This window comes from Diplotaxodon limnothrissa, linkage group LG18, assembly GCF_057381915.1.
Source record: "Diplotaxodon limnothrissa isolate DT_005_m linkage group LG18, D_limnothrissa_male_GT1.1, whole genome shotgun sequence".
NCBI lineage: Eukaryota > Metazoa > Chordata > Actinopteri > Cichliformes > Cichlidae > Diplotaxodon > Diplotaxodon limnothrissa.
The window spans coordinates 10,112,505-10,132,141 of record NC_140613.1 but is presented as its reverse complement, the minus strand read 5'-3'; the positions used below and the strand labels follow the sequence as shown (position 1 = coordinate 10,132,141).

General features: G+C 40.6%; 1 protein-coding gene across 4 annotated transcripts in view; it reads right to left on the bottom strand.

Annotated features, from left to right (window-relative positions):
- The window catches only part of zfyve9a (zinc finger, FYVE domain containing 9a), a 39,822-nt gene that overhangs the window by 18,648 nt on the left and 1,537 nt on the right, over positions 1 to 19,637 (bottom strand). For all 4 annotated transcript variants that reach the window (XM_085378979.1, XM_085378981.1, XM_085378983.1 and 1 more), the window contains exons 2-7: positions 8,835 to 8,950; positions 7,220 to 7,327; positions 4,468 to 5,891; positions 3,459 to 3,558; positions 1,683 to 1,859; positions 405 to 556 (exon numbers count right to left, since the gene is read on the bottom strand). In XM_085378979.1, the coding sequence (XP_085235105.1) occupies positions 405 to 556; positions 1,683 to 1,859; positions 3,459 to 3,558; positions 4,468 to 5,891; positions 7,220 to 7,289 (1,923 nt within the window). In that variant the 5' untranslated portion in view covers positions 7,290 to 7,327; positions 8,835 to 8,950. The remainder of the gene's footprint in view (positions 1 to 404; positions 557 to 1,682; positions 1,860 to 3,458; positions 3,559 to 4,467; positions 5,892 to 7,219; positions 7,328 to 8,834; positions 8,951 to 19,637) is intronic.

The window sequence follows — 19,637 nt, the reverse complement described above, 5'->3', positions numbered from 1 at the left end:
TTCTGTCTACAAAGCATAATAAGGCTTTCTGGGATTCACAGGGAGTCACTTTGTTTCAGAGGCCATGAATCATCCTGACAGCTGATGCTCGATACACCAAAACCACAGAAACAACCGGATACGGCTTGCTGTTCTGTTATCCACTTAGAAACAAGCTGAGTGACCAGAGTAAAGCACATTCCAGCTTTAAGCATTTCAATCAAGTGGATTTTCTAATTCTCATAATGCAACAAGGAATGTTTCCTTTGACCTACTGCTGTTTATCACAGTCTGAGACTGAGCCAGCATACCACCAACAATACCACATAAAGAGTTCTTTGTGACTCCCATCAGCAAAATGCAGAGTAGCAAATAGGGCCATACATAGCTAACCTAATAGTATTAGTTGGGGCTGCCAAGCCTACCTCAGTGGACTCAGAAGTGGAGGATTTATTGATGGCGAGTGACTGCGAAGGAGCAGAGCTGGAGGTCGGCAGTTTGGGTGACTCTGCTGTGTCACCATTGGGTAGGACTCCATCAGCGAACCACACCCTCCTCTGCTCTCGTGAGACGGACCCTGAATGTCAAAGACACGCTGTCAAATTAAAAGCATCAATCGTAATTGTTTTGGTCAATGCTGAGATCACAATAATTTAATATGATTACACTGGGCTACAGCCAAAATTCTTTCAAAATAAATTAAGCCACACAAATGATTTTGTGGGGCTAAAACTGAAAAGGACACTTAAGGGTATTGGTCGACAAAAAGTTTTTAACTGAAACCTGGAATAACATAAATATAAAGGCACTTCGACCCCTGAATTTTGGCAGAAATGAGCCAACTGAAGTAGGTTGATGCCAATTTTCCTAAACTGTTCATCCAGTTTTATTATCAAGCATGAAATTCAACTGTCCAATTTTGAATCTTATGTCATCTCCATTTGAGCTTTTGACCTCTCCTGTGACCTTGGATTTCACCTTCCTCGCAGCAGGAAATCTGTGGTGCTTCAACGTGAAGTTAGAGGATTTTAGAGCATATTAAAATACATAATTTTTCAGTATGCTGTTGAAAGTAGACAGACACGTATTATTGTATTATTGATCAATTATTTTGCAATGTAATAATCTTCTGTCTTCTTCATTTAAATGTATATTCTCTGGACATTCTTTTTAATTTTTGTGTGATTATTTTCCACAAAACAGTTGCTCTTGTCTTTGAAAAGTGCTATATAAATAAATTGTTTGCCTACTAGTCGATTTATTTTAAGAAAGAAATGTAATTAAGTGGACTACCTTGAATTTTTAATTAAAATTTACTTGGAGGAGGAGGACATATGAATTTTATAGCTACTACTGCCTGATGTGGGGTGAATGTGATCATTTAGAAATGTAAACAGTTGGGAAAGTAGTGCACTGAGCCATAAAAATGATTATTTTGAAATAAACAGCACAATATATCGATTACATTACGATTTATATCGACTGTTAAAAGCTAAAACTGTCATTGAGATTTCACACACACACACACACACACACACACACACACACACACACACACACACACACACACACACACACACACACACACACACTAAATGAAATATCAGCATATAAGGAAAAATCTGCAGAGGACAAAGTGTCACTTTCAAGGGTTACAAAAGATGTTAGCATAAGAGTACTTTTATTCGCCGTAAAGGTCGTACCCTCGTTGCCAGGCTGCTTCAGGACTCCCACGGGCACCATGACGGTTGGAGGGGGCGAGCTGAGCACCCCAGAGGCCTGAGCCTGCTGCAGAGGGGGGATGGTGGAGCAGTACTCAGCTGGGTTGTTGGGGTTTGGACTTTGATTGCTCGCAGCAGCCGGCGTTTCCCATGATTGAGCTGACAGAGAGAAAATGGCACCAGTAAACATTAGGAGTCGTCATGCGTTACATAAGTACACATACATTTTTCACACCAGGAGAATTCTTGGGGAATTTAGAAGACTTTCCTGTAAGCAGGTACTCCTTCATAGCACAAAATTCACAGGTGTTACTATTTTCTCTAATGAGGCCTGTAAGTCTTCACTTCAGCCTTAAAGCTGCTACAGCCTACAGCTGTGCTTCACCTCAGCTCATCAACGAGACTCTTTGACACTCTTTAAATCGCAGCACAAAACCCATCTGTTTACATTAGCATATCAGCTGTAACCATCTTGTTTTATACGTTTTACATTCATAGTGTTCTTGGATTTTAAATCTCTTTTAATGCTGTTCTTGTTCATTTTGTGTTTTAAGGTGACCTTGAATCCTTTGAAAGGCGCCAACGAACAACATTATTATTAAAACTCATTATTAAGTCATTAATCAGTGAACCTGGACTGACCTGCACTGATAATTAAAGTCATTAATATAACCCATTCCTTTCATAGCACGATGTGTCAAAATGTGTGCTGTAAACATGATTTATCTATACAGAAGCTGCGCCACATTAGAGATAAAATCAAACTGCTGCTAACTACTGAACCTTTGGACAGATCGCATTTTTATTCATTAAGAAGCTCTGATCAACTTCTCTTTGATCTTCTCTTTGCATGGTCAAAAACCGTTCGTGTTTCTGCTTCGTACCCTTTTCGTTTACACGCTTTGTTTTGTCGCCCCAAATCAGCTTTTCAATACACCTGTTCCTTTACTCTGTTTATTGAACCGATCTTTATTTCTTCTGAAGCATTTACTGGATTACTTTTGCATAAAGCTGTGATGCTTTGTTTTGTTTTGCTGTATATTATGTCATGCACTGTTCCATTACAACTTGCTGAACTGGATTTCAGGCTTTTCAAAAGTTTTCAAACTTTGTGGTGCAAACGTCATGCAAAATTAGACACTTTATTCAGAACAAGTTTGGTTTTCAATTGGAAAGACTTTCTTTTTGGATTTGCAAACGCAAAAATAAACTACCTGCGAGTTTAGCGGCTCACATTTCTAAAGCCAGGTGGCCCAGCCTTAGAGAACTTGTGTGTTGCTTATGCAATCTTCATAATGTGGAGAAAAATTAATAAATAAAGACAAATTGCTTTTTCCATAAGATCCCACGAGAGAGAAAGCACATCTTACCAAGTCCCTATTACTGTTTAATCTTGTTATTTATTCTATTATTAGTCTCTTATAAATTATTTCACTTTTATTTCTCCAATTCTTCTCTCTTTCTTAAAGCAAGTAATACTCCATGGTCTGTTTTTGTGTTCTGTAATTATGTAAAAAGAAACAAACAAACTTCTAAGCGGAATTACACTGGAAAGTTGTATAAACACAGATGATTTTATATACCGCTGTCTACCGTGTGACTGCAAATAAAGAAAATGTAAAATTGGACAAAGGTTTTATCTGGACATACTAAATTCATTAAAAGGATATGGAGGAAACACTTAGCAATTTGCACCTCTAACATCTGATTTCATAAGTTGCAAAGAAGAAACCTTGCAGTACTTGCAATGATGCTCACCACTTGTCAGAGCAGAGTGACAGGTGACACAGACACGAGCCTCCTTCCTGTCCATGTACGTGAGCCTGCACTTCAGACTGCAACACGCCGCACAGAACACCTTAAAAACAACACGGAGAGACAGAAAAATAATCCACACCAGAATCCTACAAATGACCAAACCTCCAACATGACATCATCACCTTCAACGTAAAAATTATTATTATTATTTTTTAATTAAAGAACGTCCAGAAAGTTGTCATTAAATGTGCAGGAAATGTAGCGTTTTATGGACACTGATTTCATGTACTGAGCCAGCGCTTCAATGAGCTGCAGCTGCGTACACGACACTTTTCTTTCAATGGATTAGTACCTCATTACGTGTCATTTTCCAGTATCATGTACTTTAAATAATTAGACAGAGGGTAGATGATCCTTTTAATTTCAGAGCCACGCGGCACCATTATAATCTAGTTGTGGATCTAGCACTGTGGTGGAGGGTGCACCGAGGTTCCCGCTGCGCCTATTGTTTGCAGCCCCAGTGCAGGTGTTAGTATTACTGCAGTGCCAGCTCCCCCCTGCTCAAGTGGCAAGGAGCGTGTGTGATTTTGTTTACTACCATGGGAAATTAAGTAGCAGTCCGCCGATTTTTCCACTGCACTGTCAGCGACTGCATCTTCAGCTTAGAGCACAGTGCAGACAACCTGCTTTGTGTGTGTGGGTGGGCATAATGCTATAAAGCTACCTGCCCAACTATCAGCAAATAAATGCCTAAAGAGGAAAGCGTCTATCACAGCCCTGCATTAAATTTACCTCCTTCATCTATCAAAGCTATTTCCACATGTTTTTCCATCTCGCCGTTTCTGTTTTTGCTTAATATTAAAACACTGCCTACTTTTGGTGCACACTTACGAGATTTATTAAACATCAAAAACAACATAATCACAGAGATACACAGTTGTGTAATAGGTCATTATAGCTAGACTGCTCTTTATGGGTTAGATTAGCACAGTTTTAGTACACCACTGACCTTGCCACAGGCCCTGCAGTGATGCCTCCTCTTGGTGAAGGTGAACTTGACGTCACATTTCATGCAGACTGGAGCCTGGGAGTCAGGCACCCACACAGGGGCGACCTCTCCCAGAGAGCTGGTAGGTTTCCTGCACAGAGCACCTTGTTGCCCTGCCTGGAGATCATTGTCTGGGCTCTCTGGGGGTATGAGGGATGGAGAGTGGATGATGCCCTCTCCATTCACACTGACTGCACTCTGGTCAGTCCCGCCAGGCGACGTTTCGGAGGGTGTGCCTTTCCGGCATTGGTTTTCGAGGTTCTTGTTCTTGTTGGCGGCAGACGGACTGAGCAGGTTCTGCACCTGGCCCGACAACGGCTGTGGGATCTGGAGCTTGAGGCTGACGGGCTGTTTGGGTCGGGCGCCTCCATAGGGAATGCTGACTGGCTGCAGCCGGTTGTTGAGTTTTGGTTGGATGCAACCCGATCCCCCCGCTCCTCCCTCGCCGCTTTCCTGCTTGCTCTCCTCCATTTCTTTCTCCTCAGTTACAGAGTCCTCTTTTGAGGGGACAGGAGAGGGGGAAACACCTTCCTCTACCCTCTCTTCCACCTCCTGAGGCTTAGAGCTAGTCCCGCTCTCCTGTTCCAAACCATTTGGAAGATTTGCTATTCTGTGGTGCTGGTCTACTTGTCCCTCTGGACCACATCTCCTTTCCTTCTCCAGCCCAACCTTGTCCGAAGGAGACGCACCGTTCTCCTCCAACTCACACCCACTCTGAACAACCCTGCTTCCATTCAGGAGACTTTCCCCTTGCTCCTCTTTTAAAATTCTAGTTTGCGTTTCTAGGCCAAAGTCCTGTAAGGCAGCTGAACTGCCATCATCCCCATTTTGTGCCGTGTGTTCCACATTTGGGAGAATTTTTGTGGAGGGTGTTTGTTCCTGTAATCCAACCTCAAAGCTGAAGCGAGTGTGACTGACAGACGAGCCTCCTCCTCCGGATGAGGCAGCTGTCTCTTCACGTTTAGTCTCCTGGCCAGAATCACCAAGCTGGATGTCTGCAGGAGAACTTATCTCTTTGCTGAGGGCATCCAGCTGTGGACTGGACAGGCAGCCATTCTCCACGTTGTCAGAGGCCGTCACAGGGGGCGGCGAGAGGTCGTCGGTGCCCACCAGTTTGCCGATATTGGGCTGGGGGAGGGGAGGGCTGTGGACGTCTGCCGGCCTCTCCTCTGCCCAGGATGGAGGTTCGGGACCAGGATGCCTTTTCAGATCAGCCCCTGAGGGAGGGGTGGAGGATGAGTCGGGGAGGGTCTTAAATGACAGGGGACTCTCCCGGGGGCTGAGGTCTGCGTGAGCCAGCGCAGGGTTCAAAGAGAGCATGTGGGTTGGTGGGGCCAGGATCTGGGTCCACTTAGCATCTGAAAGAATGGGAGTGTCCGTCTCATCTGCAGAGAAAAAAGAAAAAAGGAAAATGAAAGACTGTATGGATCTCAGCAGAAGCTCTTTGAACGTATTTTAATGTACTCACAAATTATATCTACAACTTCTTTTTTTTTTTTTACGAAATCAACCAAAATATTAATGTATAAACTGGTATTGTCATCCTCATGTCAGAAAAATTGGTGCTCATGCTTGGTCTTATGAAGTCTGCACCATTTAATATCTATAAAGACATAAATTAATATTTGTCTTGATGTAGTCCCCTATTCCACTTTGCATTTGCCGGACACAACCATTTATCTACACTTTCCAAACAGCTTCCAATTTTCTGCTTAACACATGAAATGTGAAATACGAGGAAGTGGTTAGGAGATCATGAACCCTTGAACAGCCTCACAAGAACAGCCACAGAGAACTGATACAAAGATACACACTTCCAGGTGATCGAAAAAGCTATAAATGGCAGGAACAAAGCAGGGGATGAACTGAGAAATGAGGTTGGCATGGAGTGGGAAATTAGTGTGTGGATGGACTGGGAAATTCTGAGAAAGTGGGCCAAAATGGCTCGCTCGCCCCTGGGAGCCATCAGTCAAGCCGACATATAACTGCTGTGTAATACAAGTAGAAATTCTTAAAATATTTCTTTAAACCGACTTCCTCACACAGTCGGCCCTCGCCTCCATCCGCTGCAGTTCATGCTAAGCTGTTTCAGTGTGCAGCACACACACACACACACTTAATCTGCCAAGCTGGATCTCTGACAGAGGTCAAAGATAACCACACACAGACAAAATACACACCAAGTTCACAGTAACATTAAACTCTACTTTGTGCCCATGGATCTGCAGGACTTTAGAAGACAAATTTAGAAGAAGAGCCATCCTTTTTTTTTTCCCTATAACAGGCATTTGTGCTGGAATGCTGAGAGAATGCAGATACACAGCTCAGTAATGCAGTGTTTACTTCACAATTACCATAAATAAACTGTGAAATCACAGAGTCTCCAAAAAGGCTCCGACACACTTTTGGGATCATTAAGTGTGATGAAAACAGCCAACCCTCCTGTCTTGCACCAGTTACACGATGTCTCAAAGCCTAAGGGAAATGGGAAATTCAATTAATCCTATCCCCTCGTGGCCCGCCCTCAATCCCCACCTGTGAATGTTACTCAGACTTAATGGGCGGTGGCTGATTTTCTGACACCTTGATGATTTACTCTCAGAGGTTGTGCAATGGCACGCTGACAGCAGCTTTTCCTTTTCTGTTCGCCTTTCCTCGTCCGCAATGACTCACCGCTTGTCCTCGTCTGCTGTCTGCATCTATTAAAGCTCACCTTCGTTCTGCTCGAACTCGTCCAGCACCTTGTCCAGGTTGAAGGCCTCGGCCTGGAAGTAATTCTCCATGGGTCAGGAAGCTCCACCCTGCTGACGGCCGTGTGAACCTAAGAGCAGCAGCAAATGTGTCCTCAACGCCAGAGTCTGTCACATTTCCATACCGTATGTAAATGCCTCGCACGGCCAGAATCATATCTCCTTTCTATATCCTCTCCTCACTCCAATATCATTTGACTGAGGAAAAACAGCCTCTCCAACTCCCTTTTCTCTCTCCTCATTTCCTTCCCAAGCAGTTCTCTCTTTAATGATTACTCTGAGGTCACAGGGATAATGACAGAGACATGTGGGCATGGTCTAAATCTTTCTGATTAGCAAATTTCCCAACTGAAGCTGACAGTCAGGATATGAAGTAGCCAAACTGACTTCAATGTAAGGAAAGGTGTTTCAATGTCCCTTGTGTCTATTCTCCTCATTTTTAAAGAGAGCAGGCCCGTCCTATCAGTGTTGCTACATTAAGACTTAAGCTTATTTTCAAAATTAATAAATCTGACAACCATTTGTCTGCTTTTTTTTTTTTTAAACTGCCAAACTCTGGACATCAATTAGTCAGGAAGAACGGTAGGTGGTTTCCACAGTGACAATGCTGCAGTTTGCCAAAGGTTTGCGTCATTAAAACCATGTTTGATTACTGTGCGTTTTTAATATTGCACAGTAAACACATTTCAAGCTCTGTGAGATGCAGATGCAGCATGCAGTGTTTGTTTTGCAGATATCTGTGACAGAAAACTTCAACTCTGGAGTACCAAAAGTGCCGAGAGGTGAGGGCATAGAGGTAGACTTTAGCAAAAAGCGTGTTGCAGTTGTCAACTTTAGAAAGGATGCCGAGTCTTTTAGATCTGAGGATCTTCAGAGCAAGGAAATACTCTCTAATTTGCTCATAGCTTGTTAATAATACAAAATGAAGCTTTCAGTGTTACAAACGCTGTGAGTCTAACCCAGAGAGTAACGCGTTTAACATGCGAGTCATGCAGACAAAATATTTTGTTCATTTAAAGCCACAGGCCTGTACTTTGAAGCAGGATTTGGGGCTTTAGTGAAGTATCTTCAGGTTTAATCTTTGCTTTTTAGTATTACAAAGGTGGTTCACTTTGCATTGCCATGGTAACTCATGCTGCATACCTAAGCAGGTTAGGTGTGCAGGTAAATTTAAAAACAAAAACAAAAAAAAACAAAAAACACAGCTTGTGCCTGTTGTAATATTACTTGGTAACACTGGAGTTCTGCTTTAAAGTGACAAGCCTGGGAAATGTTTTGAATGATAGCAGAAAAATAAAATTTAAAAAAACAGGTAGTTGGGGTTTATTTTGCATTTTATCTTCTTTGTTTATGATTTTATTTAATTGTTTTAATGGGACTTTTTCATATTCTCTGCACTGCTACTCTAACAGTTTACACTTATTAAGCTGAAATCATAAAAAAGCATGCAAATGTATATCAGTCATGTTTTACACCTGCTTTGCACTGTCACATGTTGTGAATCACAAACCCTAAAATCCATTTGAAAAGTAAAGCCTGTATAAACACTTCATCTTCATCACATCTGTCAGTCCTCACCTGCACAGAGGTCCTCCTCAGCAGTCCCAGGTGATATTTTTTTCCCCCCTTTCTCTCAACAGGTTTCAGTCTTAGTTCTCAGCTCACCCAGTCTGGCAAGCGCCCAGCGCCCACACCTGAGATAAGGAGAGGAAACACTATTCAGTAAAGTGCTGCTTATCAACTCATGTGCCAAAAAAAAAAAGATGCTGTCTAACTATTATACAGCGAGTAAGGTTAGGGCTGAGGTTACACTTCTCGTGTTTTTCCCCTGTAAACATGTGCTTGGAGAACTGTGGCGTCACACTCACAGTTTGCATTAAACATTTTTAAAAAAGGAGCTAATAACAACACATTTACAAAATTGCACACTGATCAAGGTGTACTGGGCAATGCTAGCTAATAGTCTAGTACTTGTGAAAAGGTCTGTCACTATATTTAAAAGCAATAAAGTCCAATGCAGGATAAAACAGAGTGACAGGGAACCAAGTGATGCAAAGACACCGTGTTACTTAAGGGTAACCGGTGTTTTGGTCTTGAGACAGGAATCTGTGTGACAAAGTTTGGGCAAATAAGTGAAAATGGAGCTTGTTTCCAAGCTGCACTCTGTTAACAAGCCAGATCCATCTGTTTCTTAACCCTGTCATGGGGTCAAGAGCTGGCGTACAGGTTTACAATCTATCGCAGGGCTAGCACGCAGACTACCAATCTTGCTCACATTTCTAACTATGGCAAATTCTCACCAGTTAACTTAATATGCTTCCTATGTGGACTGTGGGAGGGATCCAGAGAACGCAGAGGGAACTCAATCAAGAACAACATGTAAATTTCACAAAGATGGGACCCAGCTGGTGGTGGATTCATTGGCTGTATTGCTGATTTAAGTTAACGTCCACACTGAAATCTTACCCAAGTTGACAAGATTAAATATTTGAGCCTATGGGCTGTAGAGTACATCATGTCTTCTTAAAAACATAGCTCCAAGGGGTAATAGACAGTACTAATAACAAGCTGGAGAGGCCAAAAATAACAACTGAATATTTTGGAGGAAAAAAAGTCAGTGCAGCTCTTAATTCTTTTTTTAAATGAAAGCCTCATCCAACGCAGGAAACAGTTGGACCCTGAAAAGGGGTCGATTAGTTAACAAGCGGATACTTTATTATGCTCATAAAAAGGGAAGCTACACATCAGACAGCTTAGTGTTCGCATTCATGCTGCTACTCTCTTAGACTAAAGCTAATAAACAATACCCAGCAACGGCCGATCACCATGTATGCTATGCTGCACATTATTATACGCATTGCCCATCAAAGCCTGACAGGGTAATCAGAGCTATGAATGGACAGCAGCTGAAGCCTGTACAGTAAACCTGCCCCATGTGTCCTTGCTGACGAGGAGACCTTGGAGCGAGGATGTAATGTGGTGCGGCTGCAAATGAGTAACAGCCAGGTTAAACTTCAGGGTCATCCTCATAAGGACAAACGAAACCACGGATTACACCAGAGACCAAATATTCCACAGGGCCAAGGCCTCGCAGAAATGAGCAGAGTCAACATATTTCCCGCTTAGTTTAAGATGCAAGTGGGGGCATGACGTCAGCACAAAACCGTAAAGGCACCGGACAGGAGCGTAAACATGGAATATGGATGTGGGATTGTACCATTTCAGAAGAACAGGGCTGACGGAGGTTATCACGGCTACAAACAGGAGTAAACTGAGGTAGTGCTGCTGGAGCTCACCAGAGGTGCTTTCCATTACTTTTCTGAGAAAGTGGTGAAAAACTGAAATATTCACAGCCAGTAAAAACAAACCGAACAATACAAGTTGTCAGACTGACATTTAAAACACGATGAATGATTCAATCAACTTGTGCACTGCATGCTTAAAAACACTCCACAGGTGCAGGGCGGTGAAAATTTTCTCTAAACTCATATGCCAAAATTCTTGAAACCCCCCCCCCCCAAAAAAAAACAAAAAAAACCAAACAAAAAGCTAATACATGATCGAGTCCAGAGCTTTCCTGACAGAAAGAGGAACAGGGCTTCATTCCATGCCTTTTGTGCAGCTGAGTCGACTGAGTATCGGGGGCTTACTTTCTAACATTTTAGGGACTTTACTTTGGAATACAAAGCTCCTGAAAGCGAATGTTACTCTGAGCTAATGGTATACAAACAATCCACTCTGGACCCTTTTCAAGTCAAGAGGTTAAAAATGGGCAAATAGCTCAAAGTCTCTTTGATCTGATGGAAAATGATGCGTTCAGGTAACTTAAATGATTTTATACTTGTGGGAAAAGCGCCACGCAAGTTAAAATATTGAATAAAAAGTGAACAAACTGAAATATTAGGTTGTACTACATGGTGCTTGAGTTTTTACAAAATTTAACAGCCTGCAGGACTTTGATCAACACTGATTATAACAGCATGCAATTCATAGCCGATGGCTTTATTTACTGGTTTGGGAATTGTCTGATTTAAAAAGAAGATTAAACAAGAGTTAGATATTTCATTTTCATACTATTACTACTACTATATGTTACTGAATTTTGCTAGACCCTAAGAAATACTGAGAGTCAATAAACTGTTATCTGCATAATCTCAACAACTTCTTTTTTGAGAATCATTTTTATTACGCATTTCTTTAATGTAAGTCATATTGACTAGTTTTTCAAATAACTGAATCAAAAATGAGCAAAACAAAAAAAAAGCTAGAGACATTGACTGTATAAAAGAAATGGACACATCCACAGTGAAGAGGTTGTTTACTTTAGTCAGACAAAAGTGCCATGTTTTTACTGATTGTTTGATTTAAGGCATGATTTAAGTAGGCATGTCACCAAAACCAGTACTTACTGTAATTATCGATATCGCAAATGTGACAGCACTTGGAGTTGTGCGTGTTCACCAGTATAGTGGAAGTTTTGGTATTGCATGTGAGCTTGTCAATCACAAGGTAGGTCAACCTTAAAGGACACTCTGCTGTATTGTCCTTCCATTGAGCGCTGTAATTTACAAAGAGAACACCATTCTGTATGAAATAAGACATCAGCAAAGTTGACAGAGGTCAAAGTTGAGGGGTGTCAAAAATTTTATACAACCAGACTTCTTCAAATAAAGGAGTCAACCTCCTGTTGGCTACTAGAAAGAATGCAGATGCAAGGCACCAGACACAGGCGCTATAATCCACCATCTTTTATATAAAGTCTATAGCTGGAGGATGTTGCTGGACACTAAAGTAGCATCAGCAAGACAAAGAACAAAAAAAAAGTGAAGTTTAAAAGGAAAAATTACAACTAAAGCGTGTGAGGTGATTCGCTTTGGAGAGCAAATTATCTTCATACCTCCTGCTCTGACCGCTGAACTGAAGAAACATCTAAGCTTCAAATACCTCGGAGTTCACATCACGCAGGACCTGTCATGGTCCTGTCACATCAACACCGTGGTGAAAAAGGCCCGACAGCGTCTCTACCACCTCAGACGCTTGAGAGACTTCCAACTGCCCTCCAAGGTGCTCAGGAACTTTTACTCGTGCACCATAGAGAGCATCCTGGCGGGAAACATCTTAACCTGGTTCGGGAACAGCACCATGCAGGACAGACGAGCTCTACAGAGGGTTGTGCGGTCAGCTGAGCGCACCATCCGCTCCGAGCTCCCTGACCTGCACTCAATCTACAGCAGGCGGTGCTGGACCAAGGCCAGGAAGATCGTGAAGGACCTCAGCCATCCCAACAACAGACTGTTCTCTCTGTTGAGGTCAGGAAAGCGATTCCGCTCCCTGAAGACCAACACAGAGAGACTGAGGAGGAGCTTCTTCCCGCAGGCGATACGGTCTCTCAATCACACCACCACACAGTACTGACCCACACATATGGTTCTTACACACACACTGGACTTTCTGGACTTTGGTTTTGCACAACACTGGTCACTATATTCTTCATTTCCGGTTAATACTTGTACAGCTGCTGTTATTGTGTATATATTTATTTATATTTAGATTTCTTCATACATTCTTATATAGTTCTATATTGTGTATTGTGTATTTTGTTGTACAGTTATTTTATTTTCAACTTTAATTTATATATTTATCTTTATCTTATTCTTCCCAGTTAAATTTACCCTTCATTCTAATTTGTGTTGTACAGTTATTTCATTTTTAACCTTAATTTATATTTTATTCCTTCCTAGTTAAATTTACCCTTTTTAATTTTTCATATTTATTTCCTATCTTATTCATAGCCTTTTCCTTTTTTGTTCTCTTTAGGTCACGAGCAGTTGTCCAAGCATTTCACTACATATCGTATTGTGTATGACTGTGTACGTGACAAATAAAATTTGAATTTGAATTTGAAGCACCAAGTCTTAACCTCAGCCAACCTCTGCATCGTTTTCCCCAGGTGAGAAGTTTCCCTCCTAATGAAAGACTTCTAAAACCGTCTTACACTATAAAAGCATCCAGTGGAGCTGTCGTAAACACATACACACTCACACAGACACGCCTCCATAAGGACAGGAGCCCATCCCTGATTAAGATTTAATTACTCTGCAGAGGCGTTGAATAATGCATCTTTAGTCAAAGTGCATGAACAAGTCATATTTTTAGACATGTAAACTCAGAAAGATGCTTCAGAGGAGGCATATGTGCATGAAATTGTGTCAGTCAGAGAGGAAAACAGTCCTGCAGTAACAAATTCTTAAGAACATGTTGTGTACAAACATGCTGCAACTCATCAAAAACCATCAAAGAAGAAAACGTGTGATGCCGCCTACAGTAAAGCAAGAATATCGAGATTGTGCATGATAGAACAGCTCAGCTGATAATTATTATAACCCCTCTGTGAACAATACACTAATGATTTATTTGATAGAGAGGCCACAACACTGTGTTTAAATTTTCTTTGGCTAATGCACATCTGTGGTTTTAAAATCAGTGCCTCATCAATAACTTGACAGACTGGCATGAAATGTAAAACTAATCTATTCTGGAATAAACCTCAATAATAAACTCGATACACAATATATTTAAATGTTATTTACTCTCTCATTTAAACAGCGTGCTGTTCATTTTTAAATGTCTTGTTTTGTCCGAACAAAAGTCCAAAACCAAAAAAACCCAATCCAAACACTTTTAGCTCCATTCTCACTACCTTTAAGACAGGTTTCCTCTGATTGGCTGCCCCTTGTAAACAAAAGATTTGAACTGCAGGTGGGTGGAGCTTTCCTGCTTGTATACCAGGGGTGGGCAACTCCAGGCCTCAAGGGCTGGTGTCCTGCAGGTTTTAGATCCAACACAGCTGATTTAAATGACCTCCTCACCATGTCTTGAAGTTCTCCAGAGGTAATGAATGAACTCATCATGTGATTCAGGTGCGTTGACCCAGAGTGATATCTAAAAACTGCAGGACACCGGCCCTCGAGGCCTGGAGTTGCCCACCCCTGTTATAGATAGATCTTAAGAGCCTGTTTGAAACGGATTGCTTACAGCGGACTGGAGGCAGGGCAGCACAATAATGGTTTGTATCATAATCTTAATTATTTAACATGTTTATTCAATCAATCAGTTTTCTTTTTAAACAGATTTTATTTCATTTGAAATAGAATAATCATTTTAATTATTACCTAAACAGCCTATCACTCAAGGATAACCACTGATCTGTCTTTACCGCAGGATGTCTGAGGCCGGCAGTGCAGACTGAGGCGACGGGAGGCAGTGTTGGCAGTGAACAGCAGCCACAGGGAAACGGTCAACTGGCACACCCCACCAAAAATGTAAGAACTGTGTGATATTTCATGACGGCAACCATTAATAATCCTTCATATTCAACTGAAAGTGAGAGAATTTTCTAGATCAATGTTACTAACTTAGGGCTCTCTTTGAGTCATCTTTGTTAGAACTGAACTAAAGAGCAAATGAATCTAAACCTTTAGAGGGGTGGAAGCGCACAAGTGTAAAGGAAAGGTGTGAGCTTTAATTAATTGGAAAAGAACTACAGCTTTGTATTGATCATGAATGCAAATCAGTAACCGTTCCTTCCAATTTATTTCATTTTCATAACTGCTGGTCATCAAAATCAGTTGAGATTAAAAGTCGAATTAACTGCCCAGCCCTAACTGAAACTTTGGTTAAGCTCAATACGAGCACACGTACCAAACACAACAAGGAACTATTTTTAAATCGAGCAACCAGCAGCTGATCTCCAGGCTCACTCCAACAGTCACGCTCCAGTGTCAGCCAGACATGCTAATATTGAAGTGGCCCATCAGGCTACTAACATGATAAACCATACCCGACTGGACCTGCCTGGCACGGCAGCCAAATTAAATAAGACAAGGGCATAAACAGCGAGGAAGCTCGGACATACCAGAATGCTAAACAGTTCATTAGGTCCACGCAATCAGAACAACGACTCCTGTATCCTGTTGTTATTTCCTGAGAGGGAGCAGCATTCGCTTCCTCGCCAATGAGGTGGATATCCTCTACAATCATTAGTGTAATCAGACATTTATGTTTTGGTTATACACAAGCTTTGGACTATTTCAATATTTCATGGGTTACTACAAGTATATTTCTAACAATTTTGTGTTACATTTGTGGCTATTTCCTGAATGTGTGCACATAAATGTCCTCTACTCTCCACATTTTATGAGCAGGCCCTTTAATTGGTATGACGTGCACTTCACATGTCACACCAATTAAAAGACCATGAACCCATTACTAACAGCATTTAAGTCCAACAGGATTTAGGTCACTCATTGGCATGGGCTCCTTAAATATTAGTTGCTCATTATTAAAGTTATCATTTCCACACGCGTTTCCCTTACAAGTCTGTTAAAAAAAAAAAAAAAAAGTCTGTGCCTGTAAGCCAAAAGTTACTCAAGAGTAAAATTGGTGTTTTTGCCATCTGAACCCTGAGAATGACCCAAGATTTCCTGGTGAAATTAAAAATAAATGTCCTCCATAAATGTTTCTAAGTGTTCAGACTTGGTCACAGCTCATTAAGTATTTAAGGGAGTTTGACGGCAAACGGTAACCCGGTTAGAAGCCATCGCTGATGGCTGCATTCATGCGTACACAGACCAGTATCGCAAATTGATGTAAATGATTTAAACACAAAATTGTCTTTATAAGCAAAAGAAAATGAAAAAAAATTAAATAACTTCTTTCTTCCTTATCATTTTCTTGGCTGAATATGAAGCCCTTGCCAGCTCCCACTGGTTTAAGGCAGAGTATATTAATCATCAATCATAAACTACAGTCCTAATTGCATTCAATTATGCACAAACTTTCTATTTCTTGGTTCAAAATTTGACCTTTTTTGGGGGTGGGGGGGGCGGGTAACTGCATACATAAGCACAATCAGTCTGCAAATAGTGTGCATTAACTTACTTAACATAAGTCTGTGCATTTTCCTAGTATTTGTGGCCATTTAATAACTCGCATTGAAAATCTGTCTCGTTTTGTCCATCGCAGAAAGAAAGATATTATAGTCTTATACTGACATAATTTTTCAGTACATATGTAGATACAAAAAAACCCCAAAACTTTGCTTATTTTTTGGTATTGGAATGTTGTTCTGACAAAATGAAACATTTAAATTAGAAAAAACAAATTGGAATGTCTGACAGACATTTTTACTGTCCAAGAATAAAAACACAGAGTTAGGAATTAACATTAATGTCTCTTTTAAAACTTTAAAATCTAAGCTCTCTTGTAATTTATTCAAGTGGTCTTCAGGAATAGTTCTCCAGGCTTCTTGAAGGACATCCAAAGCTCTTTCTTTGCATGCTGGCTGCTGTTTGTTCTGTTCTCTATCAAGATGATCCCTCACTGCTTCAGTGCTTCTGTTCTCTAGGAAGGCCAATCCATGACAAGATAATGTTCCATTGTGTGTTTTTCTATCCAGCTATTCTTTTATTGCATAAGCAGTGTGTTTGGGATCATCGTCATCCTGAAAATGAAGCTGTTTTAAAGATGATCTTGCATAGAGGATCAAAATCTGATGTTACTTTTTTACATTTGTAATTTCTTGAACTTTGACAAAATCTCCAACACCATTGGCAGAAATACAGCCCCAATCCACCACAGAGCCTCTGCAGTGCTTTACAGATAACTCTGTAGACACTTGTTGTTCTAATTCTCTTCCCAACTCCTTTGTACACACCGACAAAGATTTGAACCAAAAACACCAAATCTGACTTTTATTCATCACTGAATAATTTCACCCATTTTCAGACCAGTTCCTGTCTAATTTGCTATACTGTCCACAGAGATCATTACAGAAGTCTTCAGTGAGCAGTAGATGGATCAACTGAGGAGCCAGATGCATTTCTAACGTCTTCTGACAGGTCTTTGCTGGATTTCCCATTTCTTAAGGACATAAAGACCTTGTTGGTCAAAAATACTATTTTGTGTAGTCAAACTGTGTTCTCTTGGGTATTTTTTGTAAATTTAAGTAATGAAAATGGAACAACTTATGTGTCTTTGTGACAGGCTGCCCATAAGCTGCATAAAAATAGAATTTAAAACTGGGTCTTAGCCAAGTTGTCTTATGTGTAGACAACACTGCTTCACCTCTTGAGTTAGGGGTGTTTTTTACATTGGAATAAATAATGTCAGTGTTAAGTGGCTTAACAAACCAACAAGCAAACAAAAATATTCTTCTGAAAACGGTCAGATATAAGAACTGGACTACAATGAGTGAAAAAGCAGGCAATGTTCAGAGAAAAACTCTGAAAAACCTTCAGAAAGACAGGAGAATTATTGCTCAAGATCACTTGAAACTCAGGCTCCTTCTAAGCAGTATAGTACATTACTATAGATTAGTATTAGTAGTAAATTATAAGTAGATTAGCATAAATTCATCCTCAGGGAGGGATTAATTTTCCATAGCAAACATGTACATGACACAAACAAGTAGGACATAACATTTTGTAAAAAGAAAACACTGAATGTATTTATTATTTATTATTATCTGCAACTATATTTTTAAATAAGAAGTGTAATTTTTATTACTTGCCTTTGAAAGTTATGGTTAGGCAAACAATAGGTGATTGGCCAAGACTTTTAATTTACAGAAACTAAAGAAAACAGGCTGCCCTTTTCACACTGTTAAAAAGTAATCATGAAAATAATCAATGGATGAATCAAGAGTTAGAATGATATTTATCTGGAGCTGTGAGATTAACCGGCAACTCTGGATTTGGAGAAACAAAAAAATGTAAATGTTATAAATCATTAAATAAAATAAAATAAAAACGCGTTGAATTTCCTATTATTTCTCATGCTATAAGAATTCCCAGGACTACGATCTCACATCCTGAGAAACAATGTTTTTAGCTCCACATCCAGCACCGCCGTGTTCCAGACGCCGTCTACTGAGGGTGAACACAGGAAACCTCAAGTGATCGCTTCCTCTCTTTAAGAATAGACTGACATCACTTTCTACCAGCATGATCGCCAAACTGAGTGACACATTATTATGTAATGTGTGCTATGCTTAACGCCCAAGCTGGAAGTACACTGGGAGTTGTCCTACCTCCTCCTTCTACTGCTTTAAGCTTTTTTTTCCTGCTCTTCAAGACAAAATAAATAAAAGCAAAAACATGCCACAGGTTTGTATCCTCTGAAAGGTCATGCTCGCTTAAAAATAAAATAATTTCTTTGACAGGAGAGGTTGAAAAAGTTAAATCCCCTGAGATTTACCTTCAGGAGGAAAGAGGAAAGTAGCTGTCCTCCTGTTATAAAGAGCTACTCTGCTTCACAGAACGTGTCAGAAGCTATTACGAGCTTCCTTTCTCCCTCATGTTTGATCTACATTTAACCACCACTACAAAGAAAGAAAAATCAGCACAGGGAGACTGGCTGCTGGTCTGCCATTGGGGAGACTTGTAATTCTTTCTGAAAGCATACAGTAACCTACATCTGGGACGTCTCTGCACACATGAGAGCCCGTCTCTACACGGGCGTCTGTTGGATCAGTTGAATCACACATCCTCACTGGGATTTATAACCACCTGAAGATGAAGTGGGATATCTTTATGCTTCATGGGAAAAAAATAATTTCACATTAATATTGCCAAATACCATCTAGTACCATTTTATTAATAAATATACGTTAAGATATGTGGTGGTGATGTGGCTTTTTCTTTGGTCCCAAATTCATTTTTTAATTTGCCATTGCTGATGACTATTCAAGGTGCCCCTGGGACAGGCCTACTTCTGGATAAATCCACCTCCAGGCCTGGACTAAAGTCTGGACAGCAAATGCAAAAGTCGCATCAGCAAGAAACCTGATAAAGTTTGTTTGGACTAAACTACCATAGATACAAAACCAACTCAATGACAAGCTGTATTATTTCCTCTTTTAAGCCAACCTTCTTCTAATTGGCTGTCCCTTTCAAACAGACGGACTGTGGGTGGAGCTTCTGTTCTCAAAGCTAGCACTTTGCGCCTGAGATGACGAAATTAGGCATATCTGCTCCTGCTGGCATCAAAGAGAGACAAAACTACCTGAAACCGAGCATGCAGAGCAGTGTGAAGCCTGAGCTTTTCGCTGACAGTGGTTTCTTGTATATACAACACTGACATTATTTCATTACTTCACCTTTTCCATTTTTGAGCATTTGTAATATGCACATCCACTCACATAACAGTGGCAAAAAAAGGATATTCATAATGGGTCCCCTTTAAGAGACTACTCACTGACATAAGAGGTCAGTAATTCAGGGAGCTGTAAAGAAAGGGACTTGTGTTGCAAATATTTTGCACCAGACCATGTTTAAACTGCTCATCATCAGCAGATAGATAAGAGAGGACTTTGACATAGAG